The 17830-nt window shown below is 38.7% G+C and overlaps 2 protein-coding genes across 4 annotated transcripts in view; both read right to left on the bottom strand.

Moving 5' to 3' along the window:
* The window catches only part of LOC102295189 (homeobox-containing protein 1), a 19148-nt gene extending 14427 nt beyond the window's left edge, over window positions 1–4721 (bottom strand). For 2 of the 3 annotated variants that reach the window (XM_005913066.2, XM_005913067.2), the window contains exon 1: window positions 4513–4720. The gene's annotated coding sequence lies outside the window, so the exon portion shown is untranslated. Of the gene's footprint in view, window positions 1–4512 lie in introns of all 3 variants that reach the window. The other variant, XM_005913065.2, reaches the window with a different exon arrangement.
* A 1156-nt stretch (window positions 4722–5877) lies between these two features.
* tdp1 (tyrosyl-DNA phosphodiesterase 1) lies at window positions 5878–17810 on the bottom strand. The gene is made up of 16 exons (XM_005913068.3): window positions 17647–17810; window positions 15097–15690; window positions 14339–14382; window positions 12899–12954; window positions 12598–12694; window positions 12437–12471; window positions 11619–11711; window positions 11159–11329; window positions 10604–10682; window positions 10232–10408; window positions 9766–9814; window positions 9537–9603; window positions 8256–8363; window positions 7801–7903; window positions 7589–7694; window positions 5878–7326 (listed from the first exon to the last, which is right to left on the bottom strand). The coding sequence occupies exons 2-16, from the start codon at window positions 15686–15688 to the stop codon at window positions 7253–7255; spliced, it is 1851 nt and encodes a 616-aa protein (XP_005913130.1). The 5' UTR covers window positions 15689–15690; window positions 17647–17810; the 3' UTR covers window positions 5878–7252.
* Window positions 17811–17830: the final 20 nt, after the last annotated feature.

Here is a 17830-nt window from a genome sequence, read left to right as displayed (position 1 = left end):
ACACACACACACACACACACACACACACACACACACAGACAGTAAGACGTCACCACTCAGCAGCTGCTGTCCAGATATGAAGCGCATTCCTACACATTTAATAAGCATTTTATTACAGCTGATGAGCTTTTGGTTCCTCTAATCATTTTAAAGTTACACAAATATGTTATTCACCCAATTCACTGTGTGCTATTGTATGATTTTTAAATCAAATGCATTCCCCCCTCAATGCAGCCCTGGCGCATTAAATTTTAATTCTTATCTATAACTGCACAGTGAATTTGTCACTTCTGAAAAAAACTGTCATAACAGTCACAAGGCTGAACCGAGGGAGGAAAGCGGGAGAGCAAGCGAGGAAGATAAACAGAGAAATAAGAGATAAAACATCTGTCTCAGTGCTTTTCTTTCTGGCGCAGAGAAGAAAAACAGGCCACAGCAGAAAATCAAAGTCAGCAGGCATATCAACACGTACAGATATAAGAGAGGGAGGTTGCGGGTGAGTGTGTGTTTGCATCTTGGGAAGAATGCCAAGAAAAATTTACATTTCAGGCAGCAAAGCTTCATACTTTCCCTCCCTGCTGCAGAGGATGACTCATACTGAAGTTAGACTGATACACAAGATCAATAAAGAAAACGTTACCACAAAAACGATTATCTAAACTATTTATATACTTCATTTAATTTGATAATCACTGATCGCGATCACCTGTGCAACATTTTGTTATGCGTATTCAAAAATCAAACATATCTTCAGTTGTTTCACACAGTCTGTTTGCTTTACTTGGCTGTTTTTTGTTTTGTTTTTTTACTTCTAACACAAATTCAACACAAAAGGAAACATCTGTATTCTTTACAATGTGCCTTAACACCAAGTACCACTGGTAAATCAGTTGATCTTTGTGCATACTAAAAATAGATGTTTATTTTGAGGGGAACTGTCTTTCACACATTCACTGCAGCGCTGCACTTGTTCTCCTCATTACTCAGCGGAGCTGTAAGTGAGAACGTAAATGTCCGACTCAATCAAATTGAGCATTAAAAACTCTTTAACTTGCCAGCTCCCTAGTGCAAAGTCCTTGCGACATCCCATTGCGCCTGTATGAGAAATTAAAAAGAGTAATTGTCTGGAGAATTTGGAGAGAGTGAGTGGGCACCCTCCTACACGCTCCACCCAGGCATCACCCTCACCTGAACCAGGACTGCCAGTAGTGACAACGCTTCTGGAGCAACTATATAGTGCCACGTGCCCCATGTGAGAAAGGACAATTAAGGACAGATAAAGTCCAGCATTTAAGAGTGAAAACTTTTTAGGTGTAATATCACTAATCCACATGAAACTGGAGGAGACGTGGGGTCCAACCGAGGAAGACATGCTGACTAAAACAGCTTTAAAAGAAAAAGGTTGAAGAAGCTTCTAACTAAAAACATCTGAACCTTCACATTCTGGAGATTCAACCTCAGTTTGTAACCTAAGATTAACATTAACAATGGAAGATTACCAAAAAAATGAAGCCAAGGACTGACTTTAGATTTTTATATTTATTCCACTTTTAAACAAAGAAAGATCCAGTCAAGGCATTTTCAAAGATTTCATGTACTGTAAGTGCAAACTAGAAGAACTCATCAAAGTCTGGCTTTAAAGTCTCAAACTGAACCTCTCTTAACATCCAGCGGGTCAACAGTGAACTGCTCAGGTGCAGCACCAGGGTTGGCATTGCATTTTAGTTACATAACAAAGAAGCATAATTTCAGGAAGAATAGAAGACTCTTGCATTGACTATAGCTTTTCTTTTCTAATTAAAGTTACAAAATGCAAAGAGCAGCTCTGAATCTAACCCTAACCTGATCACTGGTTGCCAGCGAGACTTTAAGAGGTTTAAAAAAAAAAAAAAAAAAAGAAACCTCACAAAAAGTTTTAGCTAACACAGATTTTTTTCTACTTGTTGTATTACTTCTCTGCAAAGTCAGGAACAGACAGACAGAATTTTAAACATGTGACAACATGTGATGAGGAGGCAAATGAGAAAGTAATCAGATAGAGGTCAATTAACAATGCCTAGCAGACATGAGTGAATGCCACCAAAAATCCACCTTTCCTTTCAGCAGAGAACACTAACAGTAAACCATATTAAGGCAGGAAACCAACATTTATTCGCTGTATTTGAAACTGTAGCTTCCATATCAGGTTTTCATCCAGCCAGCTGAGGTTTGCCATTAAAATGTTAACACCGTCTGGCAACCACACTAACTTTGGTAAAAGGATAACACAGATAAAGCACAGACAGACAAGGTACCTTGTTAAAGCAGTCCAAATGTAATCTTCAACAGTTGTAATCATTGTTAAAATAAGGAAATAGCAGATGTATCCAGTAAATGTACACTAGCACTTTACTGAAGTGGATTTTAATGTACTTGTACTTTAAGTATTTTTTGTGCTTCTACTCAATATGATGCTCTTTGCCACATTTTGTACTCCATACAATTTATTTTAAAGCTGCATTACTTAATATTCTGGAGCTTTTAAAAAATATAAATTACGTGATATTATGCTGTATTATTATCGATAAAGCTACTCAGTGGCATATAAAGTATTTAAAAGCATCTCCAGCTAAAACATTAAAATTATATACACATCAAAGAATCAATAATTGTAATGTGATAATATAGCGTCTACGATTCTGCAGGTATATTTTGATGGTAAACCTTTAATACCTTTGTGTTACTTAAATAATACTCATAACCCTACTTAAATAAAGGGTCGGTTTAATACAAAACAACGCCCACTGAAACACTGAAAAATCTTTCCCAGTGTTTTCTGCACCAAGTTCCCGCACTGTATTTACTTTTTATCAAATATTCTGATTTTCTGTGGGCCCCTCCTGCCTCGTTCTTCTTTTGTGCCACCCCATTTAAACAAAATCAGAGAAACGCCCTTCATAAGATGCCACAATGTCAGTAAAATAATATCCCTCTGTCTAGCTTTTAAATGGATGTGTGTAGCTTTGATAGTCTTTGTCACAAAACCAGCAGATAAATAACAGGATATGTGTGCAAGCACAGACAGATTTACCAATAATTGAATAGTACTTGGCACTGGCTCATGCCTGCTAAGCACTGTATGGAGTACATGAAAACACACATATGCACACACTTCCTTTTTGAGGTGCAGACAAGAACAGTGCCTAATATGATTGATTCATGCTGTATGTAAAAAAACAAAAAAAGGAAATCAACGGTTGCTCTTTTTAAGGAAGTTCCTCGTTTTCATCATCTATAATTTGCGACTCTCCTTGTGTTAAAAACAGAAGCAAGCGTGGCAAATCTGTCAAGGTGTGCTCCAAGATTGCTGGTGTCACCCTTAGTGACCTTCAGCATCTGGAACAAATGTTACGGACCATTTTGAACCCTTAGCATCCTTTGAGTTGCAAATGCTACCTCCAAGGTGAAGGTTTGCTCTCTCTCCAAACTTAGCTTCAGAGAATGAATTCATATTCTTACTGATTCCATCTGCTATTTCTTAAAATTTTTTTTGAACGTTTCCCTCTTGAGACTGTAGGATACCTGTCTCTTTGGGGCATTAAAGTTTTACTCTACAGATCTTTTTAACTAATAATCAGTCAAAAATAAATAAATAAATCCAGCTGTCTCCCTGAAAAAAAAACAAAAACAAAACTTCACACTGTGGGCTATGACTTTTCTTTCTTCAAGTAGAGCTAATAAAGTCAAAGACATTAGGAAAGCTATTACCATTCCTGAACCCAGTGACCTACTTAAAGTCCTATCCAGACGTGGCATGAACTGGTAGCAGACATGTGCCAGCTGTGCACATGCACAAAGTCCTTAAATTACAGTAGGAAACTTTTTAACTGGACTCTAAACCTGAAACGCAAGACAAACTAGTCGACTGTTGTCACCAGATGTTATACTGTAACAGCCAATCTTAAGGTAAATCCGATGCAGAGGTCCGTCTTTAGATCGTCAACTTCAACGCCGAATCGCGTTAAAGAAAACTGGATTTTATTTTCCCCCTGCTTCGAGGAAAACACTGACTTCTCGATAGAAGATGTCCTAATACGTTTTACATATAATGGATAACAATACGTGAATTCGGCATACATCTTATAAACTAACTCCTAGTAAGCACAGTAGAATAGGGCAATTATTATGACTTTCATTATTCAGCGTAATTACGACGCTCTGCTGGAATACATAGTGCACCGCATTAGCGAGCATTGTACAGCAACTGGAAAAGTTGACATTATTTTTTATTAAGTGACTCTTGGAGAACTACACACCCGCCGAATGAGAGCCCGAGTCGTTATTTTTCAGACAAAACCGCTAATATCAGTTTTGATAGTGTGAAACTTAACCGCCGCGGGAAAACACCGCTGCGGTGGCACTGGGGATTTTTTAAGGAGTTTGCAGTTATCAGACAGAAAAAAGGAAATGCATCGGGCTCCTGGCAGGACCGTTTGAAGACAGCAGTAGTTGGAGCTGGAGGACTTAACTTACCTTATTATTCCAGTCCAAGAGCCTCCGCGGATGTTTGTTTTACCATATATCTATCGCCTCGGGGCGCAGGGACACACAGACACTGACAGTTTTCCCAAAATGTCTCCTCTGCTTCTAATTGGGCTTCAATCCGCCGTCAGACAGATTCGCCTTTTGTCCGGCAGACAGGCGCCATGTTGACACACCGACGCAAAGAACGACGGGAGTCGCAGTTTACTGAACGTACAGTAAATAGAGTTGCCAGTTTATTAGAGACACCTGGCTGCAGTTATGATTCGGTACAGTGGCAGAGAGCTGTTGCTTGGAAGCAGTGCTGTGGGATGTTTCTAATAATTTGGTCTGACATATATTTTTGGTTATACTTCTAAACAGGTTCAGAGCCAGTTTACCCATTTGTTCTACTTTTTTTTACGCTCACTAAATTTATTAATTTTCATTGCTGTTTGTGTAGTTTTAGATTCCTTTTTTCTCACACTGCATTTCTTTGCTTTCCCTCCCTCCCCTTTCCCTTCCCATTGCAGTATGTCTCACACCTTATTTAAGAAATGCACTCACATTTGTTCTTGTTCACCTTCACACGGGTGAGAAGTTATGCTATATTTCCCCCTATGTTATGTAGTTTAACCAGTAACTTTATTAATCTTTCTAAACATAAAACCAAGCAACACAAAGCAACAGATAATCCACAAGATAGGTGAAGAAGAGAGTGCAGGCAGGGTGGAGTGGGTGTGACAGAAGAATAACAGCAAGAGTGAAAGGGAAGGTTTACAAGTTGGTAATGAGAGCTGCTATGATGTATGGTTTGGAGACAGTACCACTAACAAAAGACAGGAGGTGGCAGGAGTTGAAGATGCTAAGGTTTTCCCTTGGCGTGATTGGGAGGGACAAAATTAGAAATGAGTATGTCAGACTGACAGGTTGAGCGGCTTGGAGACAAAGTTAAAGAGGCAAGGCTGAGATGCCTTGAACATGCGCAGAGCAGGAAGAGTGAATAAACTGGTTATAAGAGATGTTGAAGGTGGAGCTGCCAGGCAGCAGGAGAAAGAAAAGAGGATGACTAGAGGGCAGGTTCATGGATGTAGTAAAGGATGTAGTCTGATGTGACAGAGGAGAATGCTAGGGATAGGGTGGAGGTAGCTGATCCACTGTGGCGACCCCTAAAGGAAGCAGACACAAAATGAAGAAGAAATTTGAAACCCAGTAGAAGCTGAGAGTATAATCTTGCTTCTTGTTCTGTTTACACACTAGGGAGTACATCCCAACGTTTACATTCCCAATTGCAATTATTTCTAAGCTGTAAAATAACTTTTCATACACCGAATCCTAATTTAACTCCTAATTCAGACCAGATGCTCATTGTGTGAATTTACAGGTGTAGCGTACGCATTAACTCGTTTAGGAAACTTATTACAAATATAAAGAACATGGATCTACAGACTAAGCAGAAAGAGATGGAAATGTACTAACAAATGGAGAGCGTGTCTTGAGAAGATGGAAGGAGTACTCTGAGGAGCTTATGAATGAAGAAATCGAGAGAGAAAGAGAAGCCTGGACAAAGGATCGGGAATTATAGAGAATTAGAAAGAAGGGCAGATATGAAGAGGATGAAGAGTAGAAAGGCACTTGGTCCAGGTGACATACCTGTGGAGGTATTGAGATGTCTTGAAGAGAGAGCAGACATCTTTGACCAGATCACTTAACGCAATCTTGGAGAGTGAGGAGATGCCTTACTCCCCAAGACACTTCTTCCCCAGGAATGGAGAGGAAGCGTCCGATGCTGGAGAAGATGTGCAAAGCTGTAGTATTTACTGTGGGATGAAGATGATGAGACGATGTTGGAAAGAGCTGTTGAAGCTAGATTAAGAAAAAAAGGGTATTCAGGCAGCAATGAATAGTTGCTTTTTAATACACCCTGGGTTTTTAAAGATCTAGGGAAAAAACATACTGTATTTGTATAGGTGCTAATTTGAGGTTTCTGGTAAATATGTTTAATTCTAACCAGTGTAAATATGTAGTGAGCTAACATTAAAACACGTAAAAAAAAAAGCCATCTTGCTGAGATGAACTTACCCAAGTTAAAGAGAGAAAACGTGGTTGTGGCTCTTTCAAACTGCTTAATCAGTAATTAATTTACCCCAAGGGGTACATATACGGATATAATCATTAACCTGATAGTAAAAAAAAAAAAACACAAAGTGCTGTAAATCCCGACCACCAAAAATAGGAATGCGTGCAGATCGGCGATTAAAAACAAAAAAATGAGCCATTAATGTTCTCCCCAAATCCTATACAAGCTTTATCCTTTATGATATTAAGAAGCAAACAAGCTTATATCTTGAACATTTATGAATCTGTGCAACAGGTTTCACTTAAAAGGGATGTTTCATACAGAGCTGTCACTTTAAATTAAGTAAATTTACACAGAACCTCCCCCATTATGCCAAAATAAGACCACATCAGACCTCTCCTGGGATTCTAAATTGGAATTACATATGAAGATTTATAACTCAAGCTATTTGAGTGCAACCTCTTATGTTTAAATCTTATTCTAATGCTGAAAAACAACAACTGACATTGCAAATACACAAATCTAACAATATTTTATTTATTGGTAGAAATCATATGAGTATATGGTACAGTATAAAAGTATTTAGAAAAATGTTAATGACCACTAACAACTAAACACAGTAACTAACAGGTACAGACAGCAGACTTTCAAATGAGACGTGTGTGCGTGTGATCAGGAGGGAACCCAGATGTTGCCGTGTGTGTCGGGAGCCTGGCTGTAAGGAATGTTCCAGATCCAAGGCTGATCTGAGAGCAAAGAAGGAAAAGAGTGAAGTAAAATTCAAAGTGTTGATACTTTGATTTACCAGATAAAAAGGAACATTATGCAGGACATAGAGCCAGGACTGGTGGGTGCTAGATCCACACTGATAGTGTTTTCAGAAACTATTAATGTGGATGAAAACACGCAAAAACCTCTAGGACTAAAAAAAAAAAAATAAGTCAACGTTGAAGTATTGAAAACTACAGTTCCTGGAGTCTAGTTCCAAAGCAAGAAAACACCCAGTACCTTTAGTAGTGTAGGATGTAGGGGGGAGATCGAACGGCACTGGGAAACCCGAGAAGGACGCAGAGACCGGAAATGGATTTTTGTCAACAGAGAATGTCTTCATGCCCTGTAGGGAGACATCCATCATGTTACTACACATCAGGTCTTTTATAATAATGATAAAAGGCAATAGAAATTTTTTTCTTCACAATTAAATTGTATGTTGCTCTTACAAAGGCGGACGGCAGATAGAGGACTCCCAGCTCATACGAACGCACCATCATCTGAGTGTTGTTCTTCTCTAGCGCACCCCATGCTGCCTTGGAGAGATTCGCACTGAAACCCACCAAAGAGACAAAGCGAAACTTTTTATTACAGCTCAGGCGACCAGGAAATGATCAGACTAATGGCAAATACAATGATACAACACAAGATGCAACCATTACACAAGAATATGCTATCACTGATTATAGAAAACAGAACAACTAATTTTATCAACCACATCGTTGTATTACTAATTATATAAACACAGGAAAAGATAACTATAAACGCATACAACTCTTAATTCTGCAACCCACAAGAAAAGCGTATTTCTAGTCTAGCATGAAAATGTAATTCTGCCTGTTTTAGCAGTAAATGCTATACGAGAAATAAAAGAACAGATGCAAAGACGCACACTAACACAAACCTTGTGACAAGGAACCAGGCAAGCTGAGAGTAATCTTGAGATGCCCTCATGTATGTCTTGATATGTGGCATGGCGTGACTCCTCCCCGTTGCTTCTGCCTTCCAGCGGCTAAAAACAACCACACACAAGAATCCACGGATCACTTAAAAGATGTGTGCAAACTGTACCAAACTTTTTTGGGTACAGGAACTGGTTTTATTTTGTTGTATTTATTCGCGACACCTTAAAAGCCCCTCCATGAAAATATTGTTGGACATAAACTGGTTTGTGGCACAAAAAAGGTTGGGGACCGCTGTTCCAAAACATACAGAGAACGCAAGAAGCAAAAGTCAAGGCCTAGTTACGGCCCACCTCATGCATGGAATAACTCGGACACCTGGATGTCAAATATAACCCAGAAGATAACAGAGCAAACCATATGTGGCCATCAGTTCAATGTTTTTCCTGTTTTTGGGAATGTTACATTATGGCTAATCTAAATACATTTTCTCATATCTCAATAATTGCCTCAATAGGCAAATCCCAGTGTTTCTGCTAGACCTGAAAAACCATTATAACTCTGGTCATTTAGCTGTGTTAGCTGATCACTGCTCTTAAAGTACAGCTGCTCAGCAGCAGCTCTGAAACTTCCAGACTTCAGGCTTTCCACCTCATTAAAATCTCAACTAAAAAACTTTTCCACTACCAAATTTCAGACTAGCCCCAACTTCAAGATTATGATTTGTGTGCAGTATTGACCACCTCTTCAGATCAAATATTGGGTTTGAATGTTTCTCATTTGTTTAAAGCGTTTAGTAATGTTACATTATTAAAACTGTTTTTAAGCACCTCAGTCAGTTCATCTGTTTTAATTTCTCCCCGATGTTCTTCAACACTTTAGTTGCCATCTGTTGTGTTTGTGCTACAATAATAAATTGTGGTCCCATATGCACACTGAAATTAGATACAAGCTAATAATCTTAGATAATTCATTAGCCCAACCCAACTGTTTATTTAAACTCGTATGTGCAGTGAGTTATTTGGAATCAGCCGCACTATTTGCTTTCCTTCTGGTGCTCCTGAACTTCTCTGATTCTTCTGAGCTGTGTTTGTTTTTTTTGCTTTTATTTACTGATTTGTTCTGATTTGTGATCAACCTGAAAGATTCTGTGTTAAAAACAGATGTGACAATAAACAAAAAAAAAAAAAAAAGGGTTGGAGACTGCATACTTGCACACTAGAAGTGACTGATTACTGCTGCGCCCTAACAGCAGGACTGAATTTTGCTTTGGTAGAACTTACTGAAAGTAAGAATGGAGCCAAAGTTGTTTCTGAGCTGTCTGGATACTGTAGGGAAGAGAGCCTCCAGCTGGAGGACAAAAATGTTTAGATTACAAGTAAATTCACAATAATAAAAACAGAAATATTTAAAAGCGCAAATTGAAAATACTAAAATTAAAAGTATTCTGAAGAAGTTTAGTTTTTATATGAGTTATACTGTATTTGAAATGTGAGTAAAAAGAATATTTACCTGGATATCCCTCTAAACTTGTCCTCACATTTTCTACTGATGGATAAAGCTGCAAAAGAAGGTCCCATTAAAAACTTGTTTTAGAAATATAGAGCTTTGTAACTTTTAATAAACTGTGGTCAAACATAGCAATTGCCTAGTAATTATTAATGCTAAAGAACACAAAAGTCATAAAATGAGCTAAGTGGCTCAATAATGCAAGCTGGAGAAATATCTTCTCAAAGTTTTCTAACAAAAGGAACGACCGGAAGTAAGAGTGGAACAACAAAACCCTGACTATATACGAAGTGGGCAACTGCTTGATTGATTATTTAGTGCTAAAGTTTTCAAATATATAAGAAAAAAAAAGTCTGAAAACCTGAGTGAAAAAGTTTCCTGTCTTAATAAACTCAGTGACTACAGCAGACAGTTCTTTTAAATCTGATCATGCAGCAAACAGCATTATCTTTGCTGTAGTTGGACAGACCAAGTGCATAGGAGGGTCTGGGCGAAGAGAGGATTTTCCTAGTGTGGTCAGGGTGCGCTGAAATTCCCCCGCCAACCACTTAGATTTATCCAATCCCATAGAGCCGATGCTGGAAAACTGGCCAATCACTGGCCACCTTTCCTCGCCAGGAATAGGATTTGTATGCTCGTACAACAGCTTAAAAACAAACAAACAAAAAAACAGAAGAAGGGAAAATCCAGTCATATGTTTTGCATATTTTAGCCATTTTCCTTCTAATCACTTGCATTTTGCAGAAAATTATCTATTCTATAAACATTATAACCCAACTTTTTAAGAGCAACACCTCAGTGGTGATATAGCCACACAGTAAAGTTGAAGGGAAATCGTTACCTTCCTCAGCCTCAGGTGGCCCCAGCGCTCCATATCTGAACCTACATATCTTCCTGGGGTTGAGCCAACTAAATATACCCTGATAACAGAAGACAAAGGTAGAACAAACTGTAATCTGGGCATTATTGCACTGATTATATTGTTCTGTCTCTTTGCATCTCAAAAAATAAGATAATAGAATATAAGATAAGATTGGATACATCATCAGAGCTGGGAAGCTTCTTCGTTACAGAAACCAAAACTTAAACTACTTATATAATAAAAGTTAGACTTATACTCTAAGCCACTTCATTTCATTTATTTCACAAACTGCTGCTCTACTGGGATTTTCCCTCACAGCCATATCTTTCAGCTTTATAGAGAATGATCCAAAAATGAAAAAAAATATCCAGTGACTGGCAGTTTAAAAAAAAGAAAAAAGAAAAAAAAAGCCTTGTTGGTGCTAGAGGTCAGAGCAGAAAGACCCCAGACCACTTTGAGTTGGTAAAAAGGCATCAGTAACTCAAATAGCCACTTGTTACAACCACGAAATACAGAAGAGCATCTTGTGTATACCTGGTCTCTGACAGGTCATGCTCTTTGATTCTCTGGATCCACTCTTCAAGTTCTGGAGCGCGATACGATGCCAGATACTCCAGCAGGTCCCTCTTAAAGAAGGTGGGCGACTCACCAGCGCTTGCACTGCTTTCCTTTGGTAACCGAGGGAACAGAGGGCTCATCCACATCCTAGGTTGGGAAAAACTGATTTGAGGACATTTTCACAACCAAGCGAAACATTTAATCACAATATGATTATTATTTATGAGTCTCTATACTTTAAAGTGGCTCATAAGAAGTAGGGCTAGTAGTCTAACTTGCAGACTCCAAACCCTTCTTGAACTAGAAGGGCTCTTTTTCTCTGGTGATAAACCACATTGCTACCAAGCGGCATCAAATTTGGCTTGTTAGACTTCCCATGCCCTTGATAACAGACAAACAAACTGCAACCACAACAATAAATAAAGAATAGACGTACCCTTGTGTTTTCTGGTACCAGTCAGCTCTGATGAGATTAGAAGTCAAAATGATGACTCTGAAGCCTTCCTCATACCACAGCAACATCATTTTCCTGATGACACACAGCAATACAATACAACAAAGAGCAAGCTAAAAGGCCTATAATATCTGCAATGTGGATCATATAAACGTAAACATATTTTCAATGGACTGTTTGCAGTCTTGTGAAAAGTCACGCCCTGATTAAGTAGCTTGTAAAACCACTTCCAGTAGCAATGACTTAAAGCATTTTTTTCCTCTATGACTTTATCGGTCTTTCACATCATCATATCTCACACCATCTTTACTATAGTGTTTATCGAAGAGCTTTTAATGCCACATAGAATAGAATTTAATACAATTTCTGACAAGAAAACAGCCAAAATGACAACAATGATGCAAAGCCTGATATGGTTACATAACAGTCGTGCTAGTTTGTAGTCAATAAATTTAGATTGACTTTTTATGCTCATTTACATCTGTATTTTTATGCTTATTTTTTTTTTTATTCTTCTAGGGTAGCTTTGCATGACCAGGGTAGCTTTGCATGACTCACATTCGTTTTGTGTATGAAACAAACAGTTTTAGCTCTTTCCTCTTTAAAACAACTTTCTTCTTATTGATTTTTCTCACAAACAAAAGCACAGCAGGTGTGTTGGGCTTCTGTGCTTACAACCTGGATCTGTACAATGTCATAGACATTGGAAAAAAACAGTCTAAAATGGAGTTGATATGTGAACCAAAGCCTAAGGCTTTAGATTGCTCTCAGCACCCCTTTTAGACATCAACAATGCTTACGTATGGTGAGTTCCAAAAGCAATGTCCAGCTTGGCCTGCAAAAATTAAAAAATGATTACAAATAAAAACATTAGCTCAACCTAAACGGCAATCCAAAGTGGAAATAATATCAACCATTTCCCTTTGATAAACAGCTGTTTCCTGTGTGGGCCAGCCTGTACCTGGCAGAAGCGCACATGTGGAAAGGGCTGAGCCTGCTGGATGAGTCGAGCTTTGGCCTCCCTCTTATCACCATGTACGATCAGAACTGGGCGATCCCTGAAAACATAAACACAGAGTTTAGCTTTCCCTGCACCATTACCTTCCTCCACCACAGTGTACTTTTCACCGCTCAATGGTCTGACTCATTTCTCTCATTTTACTGTAATTTTTAATTTAATAACGTTTTTTTTATATGAATATCATCAGACCTGAGATCTGGGAGTTATACTACAGTGACAGGAAAGAAGAAGCAGAACTTACCTAAACTCTGATGGGTACTGCTTCACCATCCAGGCAATATCAAAGCAATAGTTAAACTATAAAGAAAGAGAGTGGAGTTTATAGCCATACTTTTACTTCTTTGCAATGTCCCAAGTTTTTCACCTGACACATGAAAAGTAAAGTCATCAAATTCATCCTTAGGGATCTGTCACATGTTTCATTGTAACCCATCCAACAGCTGCTGTTTACCACATATTTCCGCATATTACTGCATATGTATGGAGTATGGAGTATGGAGTATGGAGACCAGGGCTGTGGTTGGCTAATCGGGTTTGTTTAGGAAGGATCCTAACTGAGTTATACATCTGAAGGCATTAAGAGCCAGTTGCATTTTCTAAGAGCTTAAGAAATGTGTGTCAACACCTCCTTTATCAGCTCCTTAGGCAAAGAACATACTGGACCATCGCTTATGAAAGGATTGAGGATAGAGGATAATAAGGTCATTTCACAATTTACCATCAGTCACCAGCGTGACTGATAAGTTATGTTGGTGACCTAGATAGAAATTAATAGTGTGTTTTCAGTTTTGTTCATAAACTGCTGATATATTTTAAGCCTTTAACGGCAGTCTGTTAAACCCACAGGTGAGCTATGAACATTAAGCTGCTGTAATAAAATCTGCTTCTCAAGAAGTTATGATCTTGCGTCAAGAGCGTAGATTTTTATATATAATAATGAGATATTTTCTATTATATTTAAAGTGCATTAGTTCTGCCCTCAGCTAAGGCAGTGCAGTATTTTGACTTCAGACTTCAGTCACAGGAAGCTTTAATAAAAACAGGAGCTACACTGGAATCATTCCACTGGGATGTGAAAACATGAGTGGACATGATGAGCAAATAATCTCAACGTGGCAAACATTTCATTTCACTTTATAGCCTGTTTCTTCCACAACACCTACTGTCATATTATTAAGCAGGTTTTTGTAACCGCAGTTGGATTGTCTGATCACCACAGTTGTTTTTCCCCCCAACTCCTTATGAATTCTCCTCCACACATCTTCCCTGGACTTCATTTTCTACTGAGGTCAAGGAAAAGTGATTTGGAAAATACACAGGGGTAAAGCCCAGTAATCGTTGTTTTGTTCTGAACACAGTGGATGAGAGAAATGATTTCCAACCTTTCACTAGAAAGAATAACATATGTAAAAAAAGGTAAACATTTTTAAAAAAATGTTTTTGGGGCTTTTTTGGAGTTTTGTAGGAGATGTGAATTTAACAGGAAGTCAAGCAGACATGCATTTTTTTTGATTTGCTGCCCTTTTTTCTGAGTGGACTTTTTCTTTTGAGAAAGTGGATTGCCATGTGTGAACTATCAGGGATAGATGGTTGTTGCTTTTTTCATTGTTTGTTTTATCACTGTTGTTTAAAATAAAAACATCTGTGGAAAGAAAAAGGCGGCATAATTATTTTTACTCACCTGAACCGATTCTTTCAAGGTGCCAAATAATGGGGAAAGAATGTCTAGATAAAAGGGAAAAAAGTTTGGATTATAAGTTAAAGCAAAACCATTAAGCCTGAGGAGTTTGCAGCAGAGACATGTCCAAGGGGAAATCACAAAAACAGGGGAAGTGAAACTAAAACCAAGATTTCAAGAGCTGAGCCGCAAATGGCAAATATAACTGCCAGTTTCCCTTTTTTGTTGTTTTTCTTTGCTCGTCGCATTGTTCGTTGTGCCTTTGACAAAGAATTTGTCACTTAGCAGATGGCTGCTCTCTTGGGTCTGCCAGATGTTGCTTCCTTTGATGTTTTAGCTCCCTGATGTTTGCAAATGACTGCTGAAATGGGATAACTAAACTTCTCGCTACATTACTCTAAGGTCTTCACCACAAAGGATAAAGCGCTTTAAAATGGTCATTTTTGTGAATTGGTACAATGGTTGTACGAGACAATGGTTTTTAATTTTTCCTATTTCCATTTGATATGTATATGAAAATAATACCAAATCACCATGGTAAAGAAAGGTTCAAAAAGTTATCGCATCCACTCCTAAACTTTTTCAAATAAATCCATAACTGTGAGTAAACCTGCTAACAAACAGAGAGGAAAAACAAACCAATCACATAAGCTCTTTGGTGAAGGTAATAAAATGAAATAAAAAAAAACTTTCCCTGCTAGCTTGAAAGCTCTAACCTGTCTCTTCACCAGTGTCTGAAGCTTTGTTCTCTCTAAACTCACCCCGGATATGCAGAGCGCCATTGTTGTACTTCTTTTCCAGTCCTGTGACTTTGTTGAGGTAAAACCTGTAGGTGTCATTTAGTGGAGGAAGACGGGATTCAAAGAAGTCATCGGGCTCATCGATGTAGTAAAGTCGGCCGTGAGGACTTGGAGGACGCTCGCTCTCCACCTTTGGCTTCTTTGTTTTGGGGTTTGGAGGCGCCTTCTTTGGCAAGTCACTCAAACTCTTTCCCTTCACCTCTCCATCATCTTCATCACTATCAGAGAGAGCCCAGCCCGTGCTATCTGACGCCACTTTCTTGCGTTTTCCAGCCAGTGAAGGGCTGGTTTCATACTTCACTGGGTTTAACTGGTTCTTAGCGGCTGACTGCCTGGCTTCTGAGCCAACAGCGAGAGAGGACACCGGTGGTTTGGCTGGCTCTGGTTTCACCTCCACGGGTGGTGATGGAGTAGCAGATCGGTAGGAACTGTGACTGGACTCAGTGGGTTGACGGGAACCAGATGTTGCAGTCCCTGAAGGAGGAAGAGCCTCATCGTCATCATCATCACTGCTGGAGATGGTCCACTTGCCGTGCTGACTGTCCTGAGACATGCCTGAATCATAAAAACAGAGAAGCCAAGTCTATGTCACACACAGAGACACAAATAGCTGAAACATCCACTTTGAGCTTCCATTATAAACATATAATCTATGAAATTGGCAGTAAATATACAATTTCAAGTGAAGCTTAAAGAATTTTAGAAATCTAGTGGGAATCATTACTGACAATGACAATGGTTTGCAACTGAGCAAAAGTCTTTATTTTGCCTTATCTACACTACTGGGCAAAATTCTTGAGCCTCATTTCTTTATATTTTGCTTCCAATGGAGCCAAACTCCCTTGTAATTCTTTTACAAATTGAGCAATACTTCTCCAGACTCTCTAAAGGTGTTTTAAAGTTTTTCTTTTTCACTCTTCTTCATCCAGTCTTTGTACCTGACCATGTTTAGAGGAATGGTCAAGCCACTGATCCATGAGTCACTTAATCACACAAGAGCACATAATTTAAGGAATTACAAACAACTTAGCAGTAGAACAAATATTAAACTGTATCTTTCAGCACTTTGTTACTGACACCTATTCACAAAAACACAGAATTCACTCCCATTTCTTTAGTTTAATCTATAAAAAATGCCAAAGATAGCAGCTTGACAGGGATGAAATAGTATTATTTCATGAACAAGAACTATTCCAAAGAACTATTACCCAAAAACCTGGGAAATCTCAGCATAGTGTGCAGAGTGTTCTTAAAGAAAAATGAGGAAACTGGACAAGGGGAGGATAAAAGAAGAAGTAGCAGGTCTATAATTCTATTTGCAGTAGACGAACATTATCTAAAAATAAATCCCTTAAAAAAAAACAGAAAAAGGCCAGACACAGGCCCCGAGAAATGTATCTGGACCCTCGGGTGATCCATCTATTCACTGTGTTCACTCAAGCCTCATCATAAATGGTCTCAGCCTAAGGGTGGCTGTCAGGAAGCCATTCTTGAGGAAGGGAAATGGGAAGAAAATAAAAATACACAGGAACTGTAATGAAAATCAGTGGCAACAGGTCTGTGTAGAGAAGTCAGTGAGTATCTACAGCCATCTGTAAAACACAGTGGAGGCTCTGCAGTGGTTTGAGGCAGCATTTCAGTAGTGTCGGGTATCTTGTCAACACGGATGGAATTATGAATGGAGAAAAATACCATCAGATTTCGATCCAGCATGCAATGCCATCTGGAAATCATCTGATTGACATCAGCTTCTTTTTGTTCTGCGTGACAACGATCCTAAACACTGTCAGTATACTAGAGTAAAGGTATACCTGGATATGAAAACACACAATAAAGGACATTAATTGGCCTTCCTAGAGCCTGGACCTCAACATTATTGAAGCAGTGTGGGATCAATTTGAGAGAAAATAGGACAAAATGCAGCCAACATCAAAAGAAGAGCTTTGAGTGTTTGTTTCTGAAGACTGCTTAAAGAAAAGACAAGAACGCTTCCCGAAAGAGTTCAGGGTGTGCTGAAGAATTAAGATAGAAGAATAAAAAATATTGACTTTCACGCTCATTAGATTTTACAAACTCCACCGTTGCCTTATACGCTGCATTTACATCCAGCTGTTTCAATTAATCGCTCTAACTATTTCCCATTTCACTAGCAACATATATAAATAATATTAATAATAATGAAGATTAAAAAAACAAGGGGTGGGTCCAAAATTGATATACAGTACTGTAAATAAAGACAAATTAAAAAACAAAACAAAAATAAATAACAGTACAGAGAGCGCATTTCCTGTGATCACACTGTTGTATTAAAAACAGGTAAAAGCAGGCCTCATGCAGTCGTGCAAAACACCACGATCAGACTACATATTTGGCTGGCATAAGAATGAATAAGTGCATAAATTCACACAGCAGAGAAAGCAAGACGGCATTTATGAATCAACAGTGCAGAGGTGTGCAGACTGTGGCTGAAAGCGGCACTGCTGTACTGAACGAATGCACTCTTTGTTTTACCGGATCAGATCAATGCGCAGTGGCGCGGGTTGTTTCTGCTGGAAGAACAGACTCTTATCAATCCACCGCTACCAAACTTTACACAAAACATCCATAAAGAGAAACCACGGTGCAGGAGAATCACAAGCAGTGCGAGTCCGTGTGGGAACTTGCGCTCTGTCATTTAGTTCCGCTATAACGACAC

This window comes from Haplochromis burtoni, unplaced genomic scaffold (genome assembly GCF_018398535.1).
Source record: "Haplochromis burtoni strain Fernald_Lab_line unplaced genomic scaffold, NCSU_Asbu1 Contig_2, whole genome shotgun sequence".
NCBI classification, from domain to species: domain Eukaryota; kingdom Metazoa; phylum Chordata; class Actinopteri; order Cichliformes; family Cichlidae; genus Haplochromis; species Haplochromis burtoni.
Note: the sequence above shows the minus strand (reverse complement) of the source record. Positions and strands in the feature narration are given on the sequence as shown.

What these genes read in the sequence shown, in the direction of transcription:
- tdp1 (XM_005913068.3), bottom strand. Translation starts at nt 15,688, where the DNA reads ATGTCTCAGGACAGTCAGCACGGCAAGTGGACCATCTCCAGCAGTGAT. An exon ending in TGGTACCAGAAAACACAAGG is followed by an intron (nt 11,330 to 11,618) that starts GTACGTCTATTC and finishes TTCCCAACCTAG; the next exon opens with GATGTGGATGAGCCCTCTGT. An exon ending in CAGACCCTCCTATGCACTTG is followed by an intron (nt 9,815 to 10,231) that starts GTCTGTCCAACT and finishes CTTCTTTTGCAG; the next exon opens with CTTTATCCATCAGTAGAAAA.